Genomic DNA, 23,845 nt, shown 5'->3' on the forward strand with positions numbered 1-23,845 from the left:
GGTACGATTAGCCCCAGTGTAAGTTTCAGAATCCCTATGGATCCCTAAGGTCTAGACAAGAAATCAAAGACAAAACCAGATACCATCTCCAGTAAGTATTTAAGGTGTTTAATCTCATAATCAAAAATCTCACAAACTGACTGCTTGTGTGTATACATTTGTATACAGTATTCTGCATGCATTACTGCAGAAGTCATAGAATCTTAATAACATATAAAGGCCATATAAGGTCCTATGCTTAACACAGAACAGTTAAAGACTTGCCAGTTGACCCAATCCCCTGGTGCAAGGACTGATCCCCTTCTTGCCCCAGCCATTCTCAAGTGCTCAGTACTCAAAAATTCTAGGGCTGTGCATTGGCCAGTGCTGATGAGGTTTCATTACGCTTGGACCTTCAAGAAATACAGCGTTGGTCTGGCTCGCCTTCTCTGTCTGCTTACTTAAACAACTAAGATGATCTTCATGAAGTTCAAAGAAAACCCATTAATACACACACGAGCTGAAAAGTAGCCTTCAATATTAGACTGAGGTCTGTATAGAGACTGTTTAAGAAAACAGCTTCAGCTCAGGAGGTTTCTGTGTTGTTTATCTGAATTTTTACAGTGCCCATTACCTGCCTTTGTTAATCAACACCACATCTCATTCCTTATAACGCAGCTGTAAGACATTGGACTTATCACTAGAGACATAATAGAGCTGAACATCAGTTTGATATTTCTTTCTTATAAGTATAGCAGAAAAATAAAAGATCTTCAAGATCAACTGCAAAACTCCTTTGAAAAACTGAATGCATGAGAACAGTTATTAAAATTAATCCAGCTGACAGTCAAGGCATTTGGATACCTCTGCAAAGAACATTTTTAATGGTGCCATTCTAGCAGTAAAAAAGAGAGATCATCTTAAAGCGTTTGCTCATTTCCAAATCAGATATCTCTGTAATTTAACCAGTGATGTACAATGCCAATTATACAGAGGAATGATAAAAAGTTAGTTAGCTGAATGAAGCTGTAAACTCACATGTTCTGATGATATCTTCTTCAGAAGTTCAGAACTGGGTGTACCCACAACCTCCATTATTCTCTTCAGTTGATCGATATCTACATTATTTCAGGAAAACTAAAGGCAGTGTAATAAAATTAAACAACAACACAATCTTTCTGGGTTTAAATAGTTCATGAATTTTCATGTATGTGGTTAAGACGTTTCAAACTATTAAGCAAGACAATTCCATTTTAGTTCACTGAATGATATCAATTCATACCTGCATAAACCTAATCCTGGAGTATCAAATTCTTATTGTCTCTATTGCACTATGCGAATCTCTGCCAGGTGTACCTGTATGTGAGAGCATTGCATGCAAAATATTGCTTGCTTGTCCTAGCTCCCAATTGAACATTTAATTGCACTTTTATGTTTTAATGTTCTGAAGGATTTCTGAAGAACAGCACATTATACCAAATTGGGCTAGATTACTAATCCGAGAGCTGGTAAAAAGAAAATCCCCACTTGGTAGCTTTAAAAATCTGTTTTATATTACTCTCAAGATTAAAAACTTTCAAATGTGCAATTTTCACTGTCATATACAACCTGTAAAGCGTATTACATTTTCCCTAGAGAATCAAGGTTATTGTACAACTTTTTAGGTTGGCGTAATCATATAATTGTAGACAATATTTTTTAACAGCAAAAATATCTTGTTTATTGAAAACTAGATGTACTGATTTTTCCAAATACCACTTATCAGGTAGTTGAACAGCCCGAAGCACAGCTACCATCTAGTTGAACATCTGAACAATGACTGTAGTTTTAATGTGGTTAAAACAGGGACTAACGAAGTTCTTGAGCTATTAGAAGAAAGGAAGAACTAGAGTATTTCTATAGCTGTATTTTATGCTTTGTGTTAAGGATACAATCATTTCCTGGAAATAGGGCCTTCCCTTTCAATAGTTCTGCCATGATGCATCCAACAGACCAGATGTCAACTGCCAAAAATTGGAGAGAGAAATGTGTATGATGAATCAAAGAGATCATTAAGTTATAGATTTAAACTTAGAGACAATTCTACTATATACGGCTGTAGGGAAATGAAAGTCTTCACAGTTTACCTGTTTGATTATAGTGCATCCAGTTTAACATAATTTCTGGAGCTCTGTACCATCTTGTTGCAACATATCCAGTCATCTCATCATCAGTTTGTCGAGCTAAACCAAAGTCTAAAATCTACAGAATAAAAATAAATAAATAAACCCCTTGTTACTTTTGTTATAGGTGCTGCTTTTCCCCATTAGCTATTTCTGAGTTCATCCAGCAGTCCAAGCACCTCACTATCAGTGAAGTAAAACCACAACACTGTGGATGAACTCATCTGCTCTCTGCTGTGTGCAGTCTCTGGGTCTATATAAAGATACTTCCATTGTGATGAATCTGGCCTTTTGTCCTCTAAGAAAAACTTTGCATTTTGCCTCAAGTTCAATTTTCCTCCAGCATTCATTTGATAAAAATAAGCTGCTATAAAAATGAACCATTGTCATCTGGGAACATTTGTATAAAATGCCAACAGCAAATGCCACTAGCCATAACATTTAAAGACCATGCAGGCTAATCACAACCCCCCCGAAGTTCTGTTGTTTCCCTCTCATGTCTGTTTTAGCATTGTTGCATGCAGGTAGCGTTCACCCAAATCACGCAGCGTTCTGATGGCGCTAGGAGGGAAACATATCCTGCATAACGAGGTACATTTAAATCACATACCATCTGTTTTTGGTAGAACTTCCCCACTGAAACAACGACAGAGCTCTGTTTAGGTACACATATTACTCACAGGCATGAAGGCAAAATGTTACCCTCCATATGCTCTCCCTTGCTAAGTTTACACTGACAGGAAGTTACTTCAATTACTTTTTTTTCTGCTCATTTCTTTGCTTTCCAATTTTTGATTAGTCTGTGCAGCACTAATTATGGAGCAAAAAGGTATTCCTAGTTCTAAGAGAAACGGTTGTGAACGAGTACCGTTTGAGCTTAAGCTTAAGTCAGTCATCTGAGCTATTTGGTATCTCTTCAAATAGAAATATGAACTAAGATCAGTCACAACCTCCCATGATTAGATCCTGTTCTATTTATTAAGCTGACGGCAAATCCTTTTCATGGGGAGCATGAAAATTTTTAAAGTATCATTCAAAATTCTGCTGTTATAATCCAATTTAAAGATATACAAAGCCTAAAGAAAAATATTAAGGTATAAATAATAAATTAACATCTTTATTTTTAATAAACATTTAAGGCATTATATCTTTCTTGAAAAAATGCATGAGGTAAATAAGGCATGAATAAAGGCTTGAAACGTGAGTACTAATGCCTTTATTAAGTTTCAGCAATATTTCTCTTTAACAGCTGATACATTCTATCAAATGTGTACGTACACACACATTTTCCTTCTTTGTGACTATTTCCTTCTTGCTTGTACTTGGAAATATCCACTAGTTTGTTCTATTAGAAAATAATTTGGTATCAGAGGAAGTAAAGCTATAAATATAAACAAAGTAAATAGCATTGTAAAAAATGCTAGGAAGGGATGTGCACAAATAAAATAATAGAAAAAAAAGATTAAAAGTCTCTTACAGTACAAAAGCACAGCACACATTTTAGAGGAGATTGATCAGAACCAGATGAGCCATAAAATTTCACAGATGTGGAACACATATGCATGAAAACATTAAAGGGATAATCATGAAATTTGCTGAGCACCTGCAACTCTCACTAAACCAAACAGGAACTACAGTTACTTACAACAGATCAGAACCTAACTTCATTGCTCTTATTCAGTATTCTTTTTTTTTTTTTCTGTTCTTATAATATTTGTAATCTTTTCTTAAATCCCTTGCAACTGGAATAAAGTGATTACGTCAGAATCTCAGACACAGAGAAAGATGTTTCTGGCTGTCACAGAAAAATGCTACATTACTAATTTTTAAGCTTAAAGGCTTAGAAAGCTGGAAGACATCCCTTCTTTCTCTAGAGTCTCATGCTTATTAAGTGATAGTGTATCATACAGATACACAATGCTATGTATTTATATAGGCATATACATTGAAATAGTACTTGAGAAGTGTGGATTGTAGTATTTTGCTTCTTTTAATTTTTTTTTGCAGCCTATAACTGGTAATTCAACCCGTAATACTGGTATCTTTTCATACCATTTCTATTTAATTTAGCTTGTGTATTCTGTAGATATAAAAATGAAAGTTGCTACATGGCTTCATCTAAATATGGCAGATGTAGATATCATAGGTCAACATTTCAAGATGTACTCAATTAAGTACTCTCATGGGCCAAATTATTAGCCTATGTACTATCTGTGAGGAACTAGGGATGAACATTTTGCAAAGATACTTATGTTGATAATAAATTAACATTTGGAAGAAAACACATGTTAGTGGAAACATTTTTTTTAAGGCAGGGGAGCAGCAGTAGCAAACACACAAAATCACTGGAATCAGAAGCAAAAACGGCAGCTAATGTTTCCTCAGAAAATTGTCATATTGACAGGCAATACAACATTCTTCATCACAACAGCATGATTCCTACCCTCAGCTCACAGTCTTCATTTACAGCCAGGTTACTGGGCTTCAGGTCCTGTACCAGAACAGAGACAGTTAGTCAGATACCATTTTAACCTTTTAAGGTATGCTCTATGTCTTACTAACACGTTTGATGCATGGAGGGACACGCTCCATTCATGTTTATTATAGCAATGAATGAACTCACCCGGTGGATGATTCCAGCTGAGTGAATATACTGCAACACAAAATGGAAAAAAAAAGAAGGTAAGGTTTGAAGTCAGAGGTGAAGGAAAGCGTAAGTCACTTGATTTATCTTTTTGCTACTGGGACTGATGGTTTTATACACAGCAAAGATTTATGTCGCACTAAATTTTCAGGGCAAACGGAGATACAACTAACTTCAAAACCTACTTGCTTTATCTTACCCAGAGCTAGGTATTTCAAAAAAAGGTAACCATGAACACTAGATTCTATCATAAATGATAGCACTTGCAATAATTCTTCCGTCAAAAGCTTTTGACCTATTTGAAATTTACTCCAGTCTTATCTAGATGTCCATTCTGATCAGCTGGTATCTCAGTGAAGTCAGTGGCCTATGGAGCAGTATAGTTGACTCCTAGATTATATAAATCCATGCATGAACACTGACTGCAGGTGCACCCCTGGGCAGGCTAGTGGCCAAAGAACCACCTAGGACACAGTATTGCTTCAGATCCACTTCCAGCAGGGTCATGAAGCAAAGTTTCAATGGCTGTTTAGTGTCTTTGCTATTTTACATAAAATATAAAAACTCAAAGATTGAGAAAAGCTTGCTTACTCTGTAATTGCCCATAGTTCAATTGTTAGGATTAACAGCCTCTTTATCTATATAATCTTACAAGGATCAGTAAGTGCTCTAAAACATTCTCTTCCATTCTCTAAAGAAGAATTTATCTTTTTCTTGGGAGCAGAGATTACCTGTAAAATGGGTATATCAACCAAAGAAAAACCCAAAGAAAACAAAATGGCATTCTTTTCATTCCAAACCTATGCACTGTTTATGAACGGGGCAGGGACACACTTAAATGCTGTTCACAATAGCTGTGAACAGCTGAATGCAGAGGAAACTAGAACACCGCTTGTAACAGAATTAACTGTGTGCAGGTTCTGCTGAGACAACAACTGCTGTAGGTAACACCAAGCAGCCAGCTCAGCAGTCTGCCAAACTGCTCCATCCCACGCTAATGCTCCCGATGTTCAGATGGCTTCTGCAGGGCTTGAAGCCTATATGGGGTGCTGCTGGACAGACGTACCAGCGAGTCCAGAGCGTACTTGGATATAAGAATACAAGTTGCAATGACCCCAGCTTAATTGTAAACAAGGGACTTATCTCTGATCAAATGTTCAGCCACTGAGATGTGAGACTTTCAATTCCAGTAGAGACAAACCACAATCAACCCCTCCCCTTGGAAACAAGCTAATGCATTTCTGAAATTCATAATTCACTTTGCAGCACAACTCTTACTGCTATTTAGCTCTGATGCAACGTAGTCTTACATTCAAAACCACATGCTGGATAATTAACTCTGGAATCCATCTTCCTAGTTAAGCTATTAACTTAAGTAAATGTGACAAAGCAATTAAGGGCTCAGTTCTGCAATTCTTATTCACTAAAATCTGCACTTAAATTGACAGAACCCACGTGCATGAATAACAATTACGCTCTCAAGTACCAGGTGACTTGCTCAAAACCACACAGTAAGTGTATCTCAGAGCCTTTTATCCCAGCTTGCTTTCGAACATGCAGTTAATTTTCCATGTCAAAAATATCAAATATTACAACTTTAAGTACTAAAGCAGCAGACTCTTCCTTTTTCTTTTTACATATGCCTGGACAAAAACCCTCAATGTTGGTCTAAAAAAAATGTTTATCACCTAGTACTGGGAAGCATTTTCTACATCTTCTCCTATTTCATGTTTAATGTCAGGAAGATGGTAACATTTTAGTTCTTTAGGCAGAAAATTTTGCTACAATTTCATTGCCAATTGCCTATGTTACTGAGTTGTATACATTTTAACAGCTATGATTATACATTTTAACAGCTATGATTAAAGGAAACAATGACTTCACAGGCAAGATAAATCCAATGTAATTCTTTGTAACATTGTACATTGCTAGGATAAACTATTACTTTCAAAAGTTTCCCAACAAACCCAAATAACTTGGTTATCTGTTCACTCGTGATGATCTCTACAAAAATCATGGCTGTAGCTTTTCCAACTGCCTCATGCTTCATGAATGTGAATTATTTACCATATTATGCTTTATCAATTTCACATTCTGCAGAAAATTTTTCACTACCTTCTTTTGAAAGAGGAAATGTCTAAAACACACTGCTCACCTGAGAGACCATAAAACAAGTGAACCTCCTTCAATAATAGCTTAAATAGACACTGGTCTGAAATTAATGTTTAAGGGAAATATTCACATGCATTGTGCATGTCAGCACTTGCAGGCTTGGGGTTTCATTTTTGGTTAGCAAAATAATAAATTATTTCTGAAATGATCGCTGCTATCTGTGCACTCTTAACACGAACAAAAGTGTTTTAAGTACTGTCACTGCAGTGAACCAGTCATTACTACAACATTTTGGTTGCTGCCTCTAATATCCTTATATTCAACCAGTACCTTAAGACCTCGAAGTAACTGATAAATGAGAAACTGTATGTGGTCATCTGTTAACTTCTGGCACTTCACAATGTTATTCAGGTCAGCACCCATTAAATTCGTCACAAGATACCTGCGAAAAAAAAACAGACCCTATATAAGAAAACCAAAAAAAACCCACCTCATTTAAGATTGGCAGAATGGAAATCCTTGTAAGAGCAGCACATCTAAAGAGTAACTACACGCTCCCATGTAGATTCCTTTTCCATTTTCTACTAATACAGGGTTTATGTCCCACCAGTCAGCTATGAGCTCTAATAATGGAATCACAGCTATGAGATTTCATGTCAAGAAAAAGAAAAATCCTTATGGTACATTAAAAGTTTTTATCTGTGTTTTCTCCATGACGTGCTATAGCAGTTCAGTGTAGCCTTGTGTCTTGAGATGAATAGGAAGTCTCACCCAACATAAAAGTGCAAGCTCGGGGCATCAAAACTACAGCTCCTGTGAGCCCCTGGAATATCTGATCATGGAGATTAACATTGGATTGGTTGAAATAGCAGCATTTTGTATAACTTCTTTCCCTACCTCCACTGGAAGTTTTATTTTTTGACAAATTTTGCAGAAACATTGATTCTGTTCCAAAAAAGTATTGGGACAAAAGTATGCATCTACCATTCCCAGTTCTCATTTGTGTAGCATTGCCCTAGAGACAAAGGGAGTTTGGCCAATAATTTTCATGGATTAAAATAATAATAACAACAACGACAACAATAACAACAACAACAACAATAATAATAATAATAAAGAAAGCTAGTTACTATTTTCTCTTCTAAGCTATTTACCTAGTTTCTTATACCAGATGTAAACCAAGAGCAACTCAGTATAAATGGTATGTTTGAGTAACACCGAAATACGACTAGCCCTAGGTCAGTCAGGAATCTAGCCTAAATTTACCTTGCTTAAGTTAGCCAACAGAATACTTTCCTGCATTCCTGAACAATCCCATGTAACTGAAAAAAAAAATCTATAGCTAACAGATAATCGAACTGAAGAAGTTTTAAGTTTACTGCCATTTATGCAACACCAACCCATTTACGAGACAGCTATAATGTATCATCATTCAAAAAAGTACTAAAATGAGGCCTGTTCTCCTGCTTTCCTTTTTAGGGAAAAATTGTGAAAAGATTCACAATTAAAGTTCTTCACACAAAATCGACTTTGGCTTCAAGTCTATTGGAAAAGTATGTGCTTCCTTTTTAAAACTAGAGTGGTACTTAGTTATTAACTAATCAGAATTCTTTTAAATTTTTACTTACACTTCATTAAAATTTTCTATTGATGTTGCAGGTGTAAAAACATCTAGCAATCCTATAACCTGAAAGACAAGGGAATTGACATTTTATTTTTATAAATATATAAAGCAATATATAATTAGTATTGACTGCTTAGAATTTTTGACAGGAAGCTTACAAATACATGACACGTTCATCTTGAAAACTCAGTGCAACCTGCACAATAGGTGGTTTGTGCAGGTAGAGACACAGCTATTTCCATGACTAATTAAAAAATCTATTAATTACAAGAAGTATAACAAGACTTTAGATGATCAGAGATAAAGACAGGAAAGGTAATGTCTCACTATAGAAAAGCTGGTATTTGGCTTGTACACTCACTATACTTAATATTATGTACAATTTCACAGGTTATCTTGTTCTGCTGTTTATTAATGTTTTTAGCATCCCTTTTGCATGATACTTTTCAATCCACTATGTTTTATTCAGGGCTCCATTCATCAAGTTACTTTCAAGCAAGTGGATACTCTCACTGAAATAAACTGTCTTATAAACTTAGGCCTAAGTACTGAATTATTTAGGGCCTGATGTTCTAGTATATTTCATCTAGGTATTACGCTGTCCCTAATTTCAACAAGAGTATCTGTCTTAATTTCTCAGTAGAATCCAAATTCAGCAAAAGCAGGTTTGAGGTATTCTCCTTTTCCTGGACTGATGTTTCAATAGCATCCAATAGCAGTGAGCAGAACACTCTATTACTTCAGTTACAGAAGAGCAGGACCACTTGTTTCGGATTTTGTTAGCTGAATCTTCAAGATCAAACTGGATCATTTTATAATAAAAAGGCAGCCTTTTACAGAAAGTCTAATTTACAGTCAGTGACTTCACTACAGATGAGGTAGCTAGGTCCAGGTATCTTGGGTAGCCAGAAGAGAGCTGTACATACTTTTCTAACAAGATTGTACCTAACTGAAATTAAGTCTATATTACAAACTTTTGTCATAAAAATCAGAAGGGAAAGCACTCACTCTTCACTTACGTTCTCATGCTTCATGTGCTTCAGCAACCTAAGCTCTCGGTAGGTCCTCCTTGCATGAATAAGTGATTGGAAAGGTCTTGAAAGCTTTTTTACTGCCACCTTCTGTCTTGTTTTGGTATCATAAGCTGAACTACAAGAAAAAAAAAAAGTCTATGTTAAAGGCATGTTCTGTTTCAAAGCTCTCCATTAGTTCACTGTAGTTCACTGGAGAAACTTAAGCTCTGCAGGGGATTCTTACTCCTTCCTTTGCCCTCTTTTACCTTCTGCTCATGGACTGCAACTGGGGGAAGCTAGTCAGCAGTAACCATGAGCATTCAAAGACAGTTCCCATAATGTTTCCTCGGGAAATGCCAGTAACAAATGAACAACAGGTACATGTCTTGAACTGCAGCCCACAGATCCTGCTGACATAAAGCACGTGCTTAACTTCATACATATGGAGATGTCCCACTGAAGAGGACAGTAAATGCACACATAAGCATTTGCAGGAAAGGGAAACCCACTTGTGTTTTTTGTGCACTACAAGACATGACAAGTACATCACAGCACAGATAAATACGGTCTGCAACGTAGCACAGGAATAGAAACAATCCTTTATATTTTACTTCATGACACTAAACAGTATGATTACAAAAATATTCAGTCTGCTACTTTCTCTTCAGTCTGCTACTTCCTCATATTACAAAAAGAATTGCTTTAAATTGTTATTCATTAAATTAAAATTTTATTCAATTCTAATGCCTCGAAATTCTGTTTAAATTGTAGATAACACTATCTGCAATTGCTAGCAACAGCATTAGCAAGCACAGAACCCTTGCATATTCATCTTCCAGAACATTTTTGAGTTAGAAAACACTGAAAGTCAAATAACATGAAAAAATGCACAGTACAGGATTGACAACGGTCAATAGGCACACTAGATGCTAGTAGCTCCTCACAGTCAGTGTTTAAAACACTCCTGAGAATTGTGGTAGGATCACCTGTTAGAGACAAAAAGATCTGTCTTGCCTGGAGTGGCTCCCAAACTATTATACCAAGCCTCTAATCAGCTCCGAGGCGGTGGACTCCTACACGTATTTGGTCCACCAGAAAGTCATGAAGAGCCAAGTGCAGCAGAAACTCTTCATTTGCAGTCAGCTAGAGGACAAGGCAGTGTTTCTAATGAGAAGCAAAACCAGATACAAACAACAAAAGCAAGAACAGTGACATCAAAAAGATGATCATGATCCAGCTATCTTAGACTTCACTGAACCTCTCAGAAGCCCAATGCAGAGCACAATCCAGCAATGTTTTATTCAATAAAAACAGAGTAAGAGGAAGTAGATTTAATCAACAAGTTTCTTGCAGGCACCATGGAAGGAGTGAGTCACTCATGAGATAAATGAAATAGATAAGCAGATTACTTAGCTAGTTTCTTGCAAGCATCTCAGAAGTGGATCTTCAGGGAAGTTTTAAAGGTGTAGAGGGTTGTGGCTTTGCAGAGCACCTCAGGAAGGGCTTTCCCTGAGCAGAAGAAAGAAAGCATAGGAAGTAGGAGAAGACCCGTATCACTCTGAGGAGAGGTGGAAGGGATATGATAAGACACTTGTTCTGACAGAAGGGTAGGGACATAGTTATTCAGGATATGAGGACACTCTGTTACTCAAATATGTGGAGGAGCTCAAGGAATGAATGGTGCAAGAAGAACTGACAATAAAGACATGATAAATACCACATGAGTGGCCACAAACACAACATGAAGGTTGCAAAAGTCAATCTGAAGAAATAAAAGGGAAGCCAATGCTTCGCTGTTAGTATAACAAAGATGAGATATAATTGTCATGAGTGTAATCCTGGTCAACGAAGCCAATGGAGAGCACCACAGTCTCAGAAATACATACTTGCTAGATCCATTCTAAGTTTTTCCAGTAAAAAAGGAAATGTTTATACAGATAAATAAATAAGATTGCCCAAAACAGCAATCTGTGCTTAACATCTCAACTATTCTGGCAGTTCACAAGCCTTCCCACTCACTCTTGTACCAGTTTGTGAAATACTGTGTACGTTATACAAGCCTAGGAGGAATTAGGTTTTAAATCCACTTATCACGATAAACATCCCTTTCCTCCCAATTCTAAGGTCAAACGTGGGTTTCAGTAGTTTAAAAACTGCTGATCTTTAAGATAGATTGCTTTTTACCCTCCATATGACTCAAGGCTGCAAAGCTTTCAGATGGTATAAAGCACTATTTTCCACTTTCAGTAATTCTTATGACAGCAGCTTCGTAGACCCAGGATGGAAACACGTAAGGACTACCAACAACAAAAACACCCACAACAACAACAACAAAAACACAAAAGCAAACAGAAACTTGAATTTTGGAACCTCCAATGGGAAATGATGAACTGCAGCTCAACAGGCCAGGAGCGGTCTTGGTTCAAACGTGTTCCCTCACAGGCAAGAAACAGTAGCAAGTAGTCAGAGCTAATGCCTTCAAGATTTTTCCTCATTTACCATCATCATAATTCAAGTTATTAACTCTGAAGCATTCAAAACAATAGATTTCGCTTTGTTAGGACACTTCTGTTTGTCAGATCCAAGGACGACCAGTGTCTGTAAACTCTGCTTGGAGGCAGCAGGCCGCTGCCCGCCTCACTCCCCATCTCTGAGTTTGGACTCGGTCTCTCCCTCTCCCCATTCTACCATCACAGCTGCCATCTGAGTCATCCCCTGAATCGCTCATGGCCCCCTGTGTGAGTTGTTAGGCGGCAGGACTAATTGTGTCCCTGCCATGCCATTTTCCTCAGAGCATTCAGCTGCCAGACTGGCTCCCCGGACAGCAGACCCCTGGTGCCAGCCATGGCAGCTCCACGGGCCCAGCTCCGCCTGGCACCACCAGAAACCCTTCCTCTGGGGCCTGCGACCAGCTGCTGGCGAAAACGAGCCCAAACAGCTCCTTCAAAACAAGCCAAAGGCGTGCTGTTATTAAAAAAAAAGGGTTGGAGACCCTCACCTTCCCTTACCATGCACTACACTCACAGCCTTCCCACCTCTGCCTTTAAACTGAGACCACTTCCCTGTCAGGCTCTCGGCCTTTGCAGCTTCTCACCAACAAATGCCAGAAACTTATAACTCCTTTTTCTTTTGCAAGATATTTTCTACTGTTGCTGGTCCTTGGGAGCCCAGGCTTCAGCTTTGGCAAGCCAGCTGTGTAACAAATGCTTACACCTGGCCACAAACGTCCTCCCAGCGGTTCAGCTACTGCTACCCAAGTTTCTTTCAGGTTACTTATCCTCAGGTGTCCTGCTGCTGATGGTTACGTTATCTCATGTAGCTGGACAGAATAATACCATGGAGATAAACTTTGATACTTGTAAAAGGACATTGTCTCCACACTTCATTTGTAGAAAACAGTGAAAGTGAGTTTTTAATTGCATATTGTCAGTATTTCTAACATTACCATAGAGCAGCACGCCCTCATGCCTCAGCAGTATGTAGGAACACCACCACGTTAGATAGAATTTCTATCACAACACAAAAAGAAACACAATTTGAACTATATTTTATTTTACCAGGAACAATTTTGTATCAATCTTAGCAATAGCCCTTTTAGACATGATTGCTCTTGACCCAGAACCCCAGACAGTTATGCCAGGCATTTTTTGCTGCCTGTCCTTTCTAAGATCAAGGATATAAACGAGCCAATGTTCTCCCTGCAGGGACGGCATCATTTTGACACAGATTGGAGACTTTTGCTTGATGTAAATTTCAATCAGTGCCTAAATTAGACATACCTTTCCAGCATTGTCAGCTCCTGCGTCTAACACTTCTGTTGATGTTCCACTAGACGAAAGAAGAATCTCTATTTATATGCACATTTTTCCTGTTCTTCGGGTTTCAGAGAAAAGTTTGAACAAACAAAGCTTATGCAGCCCAGAAACTCAGAAGGCAAAATGCCCAGGTTTCATGCTAACCTCATGACTTTGATCGGGCATGGATTTTAGTAGTTGACGTTTATAAATATTGACAGTACATATAGTCATTTCCTTAGTATCCATGGTCAGTTTATCCCCTGCGGTTGCGGACTGGTAATACTGGACAAACCACTCGTGTGCAGCCCATTCACATCCTTCAGGGATTTAGGATTAAGGAGCACACTATTCAGCTCCGGCTATTTAGCCTTTAGATCAGATTTCCTTCAGCAGCTGGAGGGCTGCTTGTGGGAGCCCAACCTATAGAGCCACACATGGAGCCAACTCGTGTCCCATTTAGTGAACTCCAGTAGGTGATGCAGGAAGGACTGCTCGCGGGATCAGCGGGTCCTGTCCCTGAACTTACTAATCTTTGGGCTCTGGGAGGGCTCATTAGCTGGGCACAATACTATACGAGACACCTGGAAAAGACTCAGCTGGAATGAATTGTTTGGTCCAGAAAGTTCTCTTCATCCAGGAGTCAGCTCAGGTCTAGCCGATGCAAAGCGAAGCCATGACCCAAGCTGATCATGTGTGGTGCCAGGATGGTGCACCTGCAGTGAGCTCCCAGCTTCTAACAGCTGATTTTCCATAATACCCCATCACCCCAGACAACCATAAGTCTGCAAAGTGTGATTTTGTTTGTGGAAGCACTCTATCTGTACAAATAATTATTCTAAGATATTCTTATGCTAAGAGATTAATTTTGGATTAAGTGAAAAAAAAATGCAGAGAAGACTAACATTTCCGATTTATTTTATACAATTCAGTGTCCCAGCTTGGGAGGCTGTTACCCCTACATCACCACAAGTTTGACAACTGGTTGGACATCCTACACAAAATTTGGAGGAAATACTATGCACAAGTGGATCCTTAAATTTGTTCCATGTGATGATGATACTAGGTCTAGGATACGTATGTTCGAGGCTACTGTTTTTACTTCTTTCACTGCAGCACAACACAGGAGTTTCTTTCCTTCACTGGTCAACTCAGGGGCCACACTCCTCCAGTAAGTGAAGATTCCCCATTGCATGTAAGTATAAGGGGAAAAAACAAAAGAAAATGAAATGTAATTCATGCTCAAAACACAGATTCACATGAGCAGAACTTTAATTTTGGTAAGAAAGAAGGTAACATCCAGAAAATAAAATGGAATTACACAGGATATCTGCCACATATTTGGTACAGCCACAACCTTGAGCTCTTATCCACAGACCTAAGCTCCCTTTCACAAACTCTTCGACTCCTTTCATCACAGGAGACACGAACCTCCTTGTGGCCAAATGTCCTGACTTCCTAAAAAAAAAGCGGGTAACAGCAGCAGAAGGGTGTATGTGAGCAAGCTTTGGGGGGAAGGAACAGAAGAGAGGTCAGCATTCAGAGCACATAAGCACTGCCACAGACAGTCCTTACTGCACTGTGCATCGGGAAGTAAATTAGGAAAAGGGGGACACACAGAAATCCTGTCCTGGACATTTTCTATTGCCCAGTTCCTCACAACTGCAGTGAATGAGTGAATGACAGCTCTTTTTACAGCTCACATAAATGTCACTTACTTAAAGTCATCACATGAATAACAAGGCTTTTGGGTTTTGTTTGCAAGGTTTACTTTGTGATCTTTGTCTTCTGGGTCTTCTCCAGGATCTTGCTCTTCTTTTTTTTTTTTTTTTTAATAAAGATTTTTTTTTTTTTAAGGAGTCCACCTTTTATTGTAGTATGGAATATCTCCTCAGGTGTATATAAATACCCGAATGGAGGATACAATGGAGACAGAGACAGCCTCTTTTCAGTGGTACCCAGGGACAGGACAAGAGGCAGTGGGCACAAACTGGCACACGGGAGGCTCCCTCTGACCATCAGGCAGCATTTCTGTGCTGTGTGGGTGGCTGAGCACTGGCAGAGGCTGCCCAGGGAGGTGGTGGGGTCCTCTCCTTAGAGACGAAAAGCCGCCTGGACGTGGTCCTGGGCAGCCTGCTCTGGGTGGCCCTGTTTGAGCAGGGGGTTGGACCAGGGGGCCTCCAGAGGTCCCTGCCAACCTGCCAGTAGTCTTAAAAAAAGTACACACAGCATCTACCCAGCACCAGAAAATGTACCATAACAGTTATTGGCAGTGCAGCAAGAGAACAGCAGAACAAGGCCACACACAGTAAGCTTAAGCTAAGCAGCAAAGAAAATCCAGTAACTGGCCCATTTGTTTCTTCTTTATAAATGTTTTGTTACTTTACACAAGTTCTAATTGGTGATTTCCACCCCCAAGAGCCAGACTTACAGTACAGAGTTTATATTTGTTAACTAAACCACACAAATCACAGCACGTACTTGCATCGGAAGGAACCCATAGAGAAAAAATGAGCCAGTTACAAGACAAAGGGTGGGAGGATGAGTAATGGGCATCTCTGAAACAACGCGTTTATCTCCCATTAGAGAAGAAAACCTTCCTTGATGGTGTCAGGTTATTGCATTGTAAAATTATATCCTATCACTTGGATATTATTCTAACACACTATGCTGAACACTCCCATCAATTGTTCTGGCTTTAGTTCAATCACTGTCAATTATCTCAGATTAATTTACCACTAGATCTAAATATAAAAGCGGGAAATATCTATTAGATATGCGACACAATTGTTCATTAACCAACATAAAAACAAGTGCATACTCTTATGCAGACATTGCAATGGTACTAAAAAATAATTGCTACCCATTTGTTTACAGGCATTGCCAATCTTTTTTTAATGTTACAACACGGCAATAATGATGCTGTATCAGCCTCTGAATCCACGAGCTATTTTTCGTTTTCTGGTCCGTCTCTTCTGTCTCCACAGTGACTTAAATATTCAAATAACTTTAGGGAAGCGCAGTCACACTTTTCTAGGTGAAGTTATCGCCAGTATAGCTTATAGCAGTGGGAGTGATGCATATAAAATTACCGCTGTGAGAAAAACATACAAAAGGTTGGGGTCAGAAGCTGTCAGCTTCCTCAGCACATGTAGCCAACTCATGGATACTAAAATAATCGTGTATTTTAGATGGCCTATAAGCCCAGTGCCGGTATTTAAGCAAGAAAATCAGTCAACTGCCACAAAGCCAGATTAATGCTAATGACAACTGTATTCTATTCAGCATTTCATTAGGAAAGGCTGCCAGGTCGTTACAAATTACGGGCTCAGAACCTACAGCTAGAGATGTTAGCAGGTAATGTGGATATAACGTTTAATATGAAAAACACTAGTGCTTTCAAATATATTGCATAAATCTAAACAGACAAAATGTGACTTACATTCTCGTCCTTCTTTTTCCTATTCCTCCCCCACTTCTCCTTCACATTTCCTGTTTTTTCTCCCTGCACTGGCCAAAATATTAAACGTTAGCACTTTGTTCTCAGGTCACATAGGGGTTTTGCAGCGCCCTGCCTCCCTCGAGCCTACACCCAGAAGAAGGACATGGGCTTTTAGGTACCAACCAGCTAAGGGCTCTGAAATTGCAAACAGCTCTTTGGGAAGCTTTGTTGAAGCAACCAGGCTCTGAGACTCTGGAAAGGGATTGTGCACCCTGGGCAACTGCAGTCACAATCAGTTGTGATGGCCGGAGAGGAAAGCAGTTAGCTAGCCACTGCTATACCATGTGGCTAGGAAGGTGCATATTATAACCAGCTATACTGAAGGAGGGACGGAGGAGACCCTTTGCTGAGAATTTTTTATTTTAATCATATATTCCTATGACCACACAAAAGGCCGTAGTTCCATATTTCTTGCTGTCTTTCTGCCACGACTGGCTCGTCTTGTGCCCCTCATCTCTTTGCCACCTCATGCCCGCCCCGCTCTCTCAAGAAGGTCTCACTAATTCCCCCCGAAATAAAACCAGCAAAATACAAAGTGGTCTTTCCCACTTCTTGAGCTTGCATTTTTTTCCACCCTTCCTGCAACTCCTTCCACCACACTCCTCACACACATACGGGTGTTTCTCATCTGCTCTCTAACTACTCCACTGGCTTAGTGACGGTGCCCTACCAACAGATCTCTGCCACGGTTATTCTCAGCCCTTCTTATCCTTCTCCACAAACACTTCCTTTCTGATTCAATTTCTTTCACTAAAAGCATTCTTAGACACTTTCATTTTAAACATGAACCTCGACTCCACTGATTACCACCCCTCTTCCCTTTCCTTTCCAAAGTCAGTAGCTACGCTGTTCTAACAACTGGAAAACACGTAGAATAAAACGGGATGGAAGGAGTCCTGTGCGGGCTGCACTCCATCCCAGCACTCCAGCAAAGCCACCTTCACCCGGCTCTCCAGTGCTGCCTCCCTGGCCAACGCTCAGAAATGCTCTCCTGTCTTCTTTCTTCCTTGATCTTTCTTTCACGAAACGTCTTGAATTCTTGACCTCCCTTGGCTTTGTAGCTGCAAACCCCATGGTGTCTTCATTCCTAACAGCTATTTCGTCATCTTCCTCTGACGGTCTTTCATGCTCTGCAACATTTTTTTTTGCTTAACTTCTTTTCATCCATTCATTCTAGCAATGCTGTTGCAAAGATCCTTTTCCTAACATGTAACATTGACCATGTAACTCTTTTTATTTATCCCCTCACCCCTCCCAAGTGTTTTAACAAGCTCAGAAGGGCTCTTTGTAAATATATGCAAAACAAATGAAAGCCCTCAAAACTCTCCTTCTGAATGAGGCATACCAAAATCAGACAACTGCTAATGAAGCTTGGACAGCGCTATGTTAACAACATTGTTTACCATTTTCCCAGTAAAATCTAATTATATTTAGGACTAAGTTCTGCCCCTGTATGTGCATCCGAAACAAAAGAGCTAATCCAAAAGAAGAGCAGCCCAAAGTGAGCCCACTGAAGTCAACTGGCTCTACACGTGCCTGGGATCCTGCCTTTAGCTTGTAAAGATCTACACGGTCTTCAGTTTCCAGCTGTATTTACATGCAGGAGCTGTGTGTTATCACCACTCCAAAAGCTTATCTAAGCATATACTATTTAAACAAGCCTGGAATGTTGCAACGACACACATCGTAATTCCGGTAAGGTGATCTTAGAGTTGAAATCTTACACTTAGTATCACTAAGGCGAAGTAAAAGGTCCCTTTAAAAACATTATCATACAAAAGTCACCAAGTACAATCTTGGATGGGGGAATTTTTTGCTTTGTTAGTCAAAGACAATTTATATCAGGTTTTTAAAAAACTCACACACTACTCAGTTAGCTCAGCATCAAGGACAACCTCGGTAATCTCACATTGCAGTCTTGCGTGCTACTGCCCTACATACACCGCAAGTGACAATCCAGCCAGAAATCACAGGACTGGGTGGATGGGGGAAAGAAGGGGCTGAACTTCAGGATTAAAGTCTTCTGCTTTTATTTTTCTACTTGCACTTCCTCAAAGCAAAATAGAAGCCTAAGCCACCCCCCAGTTTTTACACAAGATAAGCCAGGACAAAAACGGAATGGACCTTAAGCCTGCTCTTATGGTTAGCGGGACGGAGGGACCGACCTGTGTAAGTGCTACACCATGTAAACGGCTTAAGGCAGGCTCTGCCCACCCGCTTCCCGAACTGAGGCCTGTGTCATTACCCTCTGACTTAGCAGGCTACTTTTAAAAATGTATTATGCTACCTGAGTTTGTGCTAGGCATTGCATAGTCTTAAAGTTAAAGGAGAGTGACTGCCTGAGGAAAGGCAAAAGGTACGGAAAAATCAGCGCAGGGAAAGCACTACTGATACCAACGGCTTCTGAGGAAACAGCACACAGGTTTCTGTTTGGGAAGAAGTCCTTGACTCACTTCTGTTAATCTTGCAAGGTCTTTTCTTTCCAGGGAAGGGAGAAAACAGAGTTTTCAATATGCTAATGGGAAATCACCCGTTGGAGAGATCAGAGACAGCATGCTGCAGAAGGCTGCCTATACCTCCCAGGCAAAGGTAGGATTAAGTAGGTTGGAAGACAGTTTACAAAAGCTGGCATGAAAAGAAGCGTACAGGCTTTAAAAAAACAAAAACAAAAACAAAACAACAGCAAAGCAAAGAGCTATCCATGTTACATAATTTGGGGTATAATAAAAAAGCTTTAAAATAGAAGAGATGAAGAAGCTGTTTCTCAGACAGGTGGCAACACCAAGTCCCAGAGGGAAAGGTGGACAGGTGCCAGAGCACATGGGGTCCAACAAAGAGATACAGCTGAGAGGCAGAGATGCTGCAGGCTGGGGATCTTGCTTATAAGCAGTATCACCAGAGCAGTCGATAAGACTTGAACACAATCAGAAATATTATTTAAAAGATGGAATCACAAGAGACAAGAATTTAAGATACAGCTTGACCTCCACCTCTTTTCTCTAGAACTGCAACAAAATGACTGTAGATGAAAATTACCTTGTGAAAGTTTGATTGTTTTCCATCTAAATGGCTATCAGCTTAAATGCTGCACTTAAAACCAAAAATGTTTTTAAAACTCACAATTAGCAGGGACAGGGTACGCTCTAAAAAAGTCAAACAGCTCTCTGATTTCAGTGAGAGATAAATCCAACTCTGAGGGTGGACATTGTGCAAGGAAACTTCAAATTAAACAATTTAGCAGGCTGGGTTTGAGGAAGAGTCATTTTCAAATATATATATATAAATCTACCTGCTAATCGAAGCGATAGCACAAGAAGAAGTTGACTCCAAATGAAACAGTTGTGCATGTAAATTTGATACATGCCAATATGCAAACAACTCCTGAAAAAAGAAAAATTGACAAAAACGTACTGTTGAAGACTCCATTGGTCACTTTAAATGTAATTAAACTACCATACACATCCCATGCATTCACAGGGCTTTAATTCTTCCCCTTAATTAAAAACAAAATCAGATCTGAGAGCAGCCAATGGAAAGACAACCACCAGCTTGAATGGCCACAGCAGAGAGCCAAGGTAGGAAGCCCTCTGTGCAGTTATGATACATGAGTAATGCAAAGGGTACTGCAGGAGTGAAGAACTTGAGGGAAAGAGCTCACAGTTCTCTCTCTGGTTCATGTGGATGCTGAAGCGCAACTCCCTTCAGCAGTGTGGCTGCGATCTTTCCAGGATTTCCAAGAAGGACTTTTCTGTATGATGTGGCATTCGAAGTGAGAAAAGCAGTAAAGTTCCTGGTACCAAGGCAGATATTTTATACATATCTGCATCTAAATAAAAAAGAAGAAAAGCATACTGGGAAGCACTGTGCTTGATATCAATATTAGCATTTTGAAACAAATTCACTTTTGGAGAGGTACGTAATAATTAATCCAAATGCAAACTGTATTAAACGTACGAAACATCGATAAATTGGGCCAAAACATGGCCTCCTGACACAAACTCTTCAATAGATTCAGAGCTGCAAGCAAAGAAAACGGCAATCAGAAGTTAGTGTAAATGCAAATATTTGCCTTATACTTATTACCAAGTATCACTTTAGTTGCACAAGTCTATCTGATGTCGCTGACAATTTACTGTAAAAAAGGAAAGGGTAAGACTACAGAAGAGGTTCCCTGAGGTAAAAAAAAAAAAAAAAAAGATTTGTTACAACAACTTTGTTCCTGTTTTAAAGCCAGTGTTTGGAGTTCAGGACTTTGGCTTCTATTCAGCAAAGCACTTAAGAATTTGTTTAATTCCAATGGTTTCTGTAAGACTTAAACATGTTTTTAGACATTTTACTGAATAGGAGTACAATTATTCACAAAAGCAATATAGCATATTACTCAAGGGAATGATTGTGTCTCGTGTGTCTCCTGAGTAAAGCATGTGCATATAGAGGGAAAAAATCAATTTCAATAGAGACTAAAAATAGATGGCTTTTCTGAGACATGAACCTTTTCCTCACATTCAAGATCTGTTTGGGTTTATAGTTCATCGATGTTAACAAGGCTATTAATGTAGAGCAATATTTTATTACTCTATTTAATTCCTAAACGTATATTTTAGAATAAACCTTTCCTATAGCATCTTCCAGTCTTCATTCTATATGCCAGTTCTAGGTTTCTCCATTGACAAAATACTGGGATTTGCTTCACGGACAGCAAAGAAGTAGGTACAATAAATTAACACTAACACTGTTTAAAAAAACAAAACAAAACACAAAAACAACAACAAAACGCCAGCTGTGCTGCAAGTGAACCACCACATGTTTTCATTTCCTTTGCAATTTCTCAAAAGTCTTGACATCTCATTACAAAATTCAGCAGAGTAGTTCTTCCCCTTAAGACTAGGGAAGTATAAACAGGAAAACTAATCAGAAATGCAGGTTTCATTGGAATACGACAGTAGTTTTTTCTCATACTATATAACCAGCTCCTACTTTGTAAAATCATAGAGAAAGAAAACTAAGAATTTGTCTTCTAAATAAACTATGTCCTTGTGAAACTATTCACAACAATCAGATAGACACAGGACTATACCCTTAACTACAATGAGAGGTATCAATATTTACACAATGTTTGCCTATATTTCCCTGGTGAAAACATAAAACTAAAATAATAAAGAAGAGAAGAATTAAAAGATAGTCCTCACTAGTCCTGAGTGTTTCTGCTGGTTATCGGAGGGCTTTTAAATACATATTCCTATTTTACTTGTAACAGAGGCACTTCACGGAGCTAGAGAACGAAGCAATAAATAAGAAACTCCATAAACGTTCTCCGGTATCTGGCTGTGAAGAGGAAAAAGTGAGTGAGACTATTCACAAGTTTAGTCAATGGCAAAAAGTTAAGTTCTAAAGAAACCTTTTTGGTATACCACATTTGCTTGAAGGCCTGCTATATATTATTTTTACGTACTTCCACTTAGCTTATAAAAGCAGCATGCTTCTTTTACAGAAACTCCTTAAACATTACTATTATTTCCAAACATTGATTCAAAGCTTTTGTAAGCAAAGCGTGCATCTAACATGAAAGCAATAGCCTGATCTGCGCCGAGAGCTCCCCAAACTGCAAACTCGCTATAGGAATTCACTAAAAAAAACGGAAACGGCTGTATGATAAGGAGATGTGATAAACCCTTATGCAACAATAAGACTCCAAAGTCCTTGGGGCCTCGTTCCATCCTAATTTGTGTCTCCCCCTGAAGCCCCCCAGCAAAACCCCTCTCTCCCACAGCGGTCTGCAGACTGCCTCGCCTGAGAGGGGTCCCCAAGGGGCTCCAGCCACCCCGCTTGTTTCTGAGGTGAAAATTCAACCCGATTCTTTGTTCAGTGGTCCTGCCATTGCCTCGTTTGCCAGGAAGAGCGGAGCTCACGGACACACGTGCAGACGTAGGGTTTATACGGCGAGGACACGGAGCGGACGAGCAGCGGGACTGAGGGGGCCAGCAACAGGCAGCCCTACAGCCCTTCCCCAAACCCTACAAGTGGGGACCACGACCGTGCGAGGGGACCACGACCGTGTGAGGGGACCACGACCGTGTGTGGGGACAGGTGCCCGTTTCCCACTGGGGCACGCCATGACTGTGCAACATTTTCAGCTCTGGGGCAACCACCTCCAGCCCGAGCGGGCCGTCAGGGGGGCCCCCAACTTTCCCTGAGGGAAGGCCGGCGCGGCTGCCCGGTTGCCCGGGTTACGGCGAGGCACGGCCGGCGGCCCCGGGCGGCCGTGAGGGAGGCAGGGAGGGCGGCGTGCTGAAGGGAGAGCGCCTGCCGCCGCTCCCCGCTGCCGGCGGGGACACCCCCGGCCCCACTCGGCGCCCCGTTCCCACCCCGGGCGAGCCGCCCCGAGCCCCGCTCGGCTGCACGCAGGTCGGCGGCGAGGCCTGGCGGCCCCGGCCGGCATTGTGTGCCCGGCGCCGGGCGGGCGGAGCGGGGCCCCCCGGGCAGCACCTGCCGGCTGCCGGCCCCTCTCCCGCCGCCCCGCACCTACCACACGGAGCCGTAGGCGCCGGAGCCCACGGGGGTGAGGTTCTGGTAGCGCTGCGGCACCTCCCACACAGTCTTGTTGAGCTCCTGCCGGTAGAAGCCGCCGCGCTCGGACATTTTGGCGGAGCCGCCGCCGGCAGCGGCAGCAGCAGCAGCGGCAGCCGCCCCTCAGCCGGGGCGGGGAGCGAGGCGGGCACGGCCGGCGCCGCCGGGGAGGAGGGACCGGGAGGGGAAGGGGAGGGGAAGGCGGAGGACAGGGGTGGCAGCAGCAGGGACAGGAGTCGCGGCCGGGGAGGTGGCGGTGCCGCCAACACACCTCTCGGCCACCTCCTTGCCCCGCGCAGAATCGTTAGGGTTGAAAAAGCCCTCCGAGATCATCTGGTGCAACCATCACCCTGCCACCAGTGTCACCACTAGACCATGTCCCTAAGCACCACGTCCAACCTTTCCTTAAACACCCCCAGGGACGGTGACTCCACCACCTCCCTGGGCA

At 40.8% G+C, this 23,845-nt stretch overlaps 1 protein-coding gene across 2 annotated transcripts in view; it reads right to left on the minus strand.

Annotated features, from left to right (window-relative positions):
• The window catches only part of MAPK11 (mitogen-activated protein kinase 11), a 33,836-nt gene extending 10,293 nt beyond the window's left edge, over positions 1-23,543 (minus strand). Inside the window, exons 1-9 of one of the 2 annotated variants that reach the window (XM_035559321.2) lie at positions 23,357-23,543; positions 9,541-9,670; positions 8,526-8,584; positions 7,228-7,339; positions 4,765-4,794; positions 4,585-4,632; positions 2,106-2,220; positions 1,911-1,982; positions 1,018-1,097 (exon numbers count right to left, since the gene is read on the minus strand). In XM_035559321.2, coding sequence (XP_035415214.1) covers positions 1,018-1,097; positions 1,911-1,982; positions 2,106-2,220; positions 4,585-4,632; positions 4,765-4,794; positions 7,228-7,339; positions 8,526-8,584; positions 9,541-9,670; positions 23,357-23,469 — 759 coding nt within the window. In that variant the 5' untranslated portion in view covers positions 23,470-23,543. Of the gene's footprint in view, positions 1-1,017; positions 1,098-1,910; positions 1,983-2,105; positions 2,221-4,584; positions 4,633-4,764; positions 4,795-7,227; positions 7,340-8,525; positions 8,585-9,540; positions 9,671-23,352 lie in introns of both variants that reach the window. The other variant, XM_050711628.1, reaches the window with a different exon arrangement.
• Positions 23,544-23,845: the final 302 nt, after the last annotated feature.

The sequence above is a fragment of the Cygnus atratus genome, chromosome 1 (assembly GCF_013377495.2).
Source record: "Cygnus atratus isolate AKBS03 ecotype Queensland, Australia chromosome 1, CAtr_DNAZoo_HiC_assembly, whole genome shotgun sequence".
NCBI classification, from domain to species: Eukaryota; Metazoa; Chordata; class Aves; order Anseriformes; family Anatidae; genus Cygnus; species Cygnus atratus.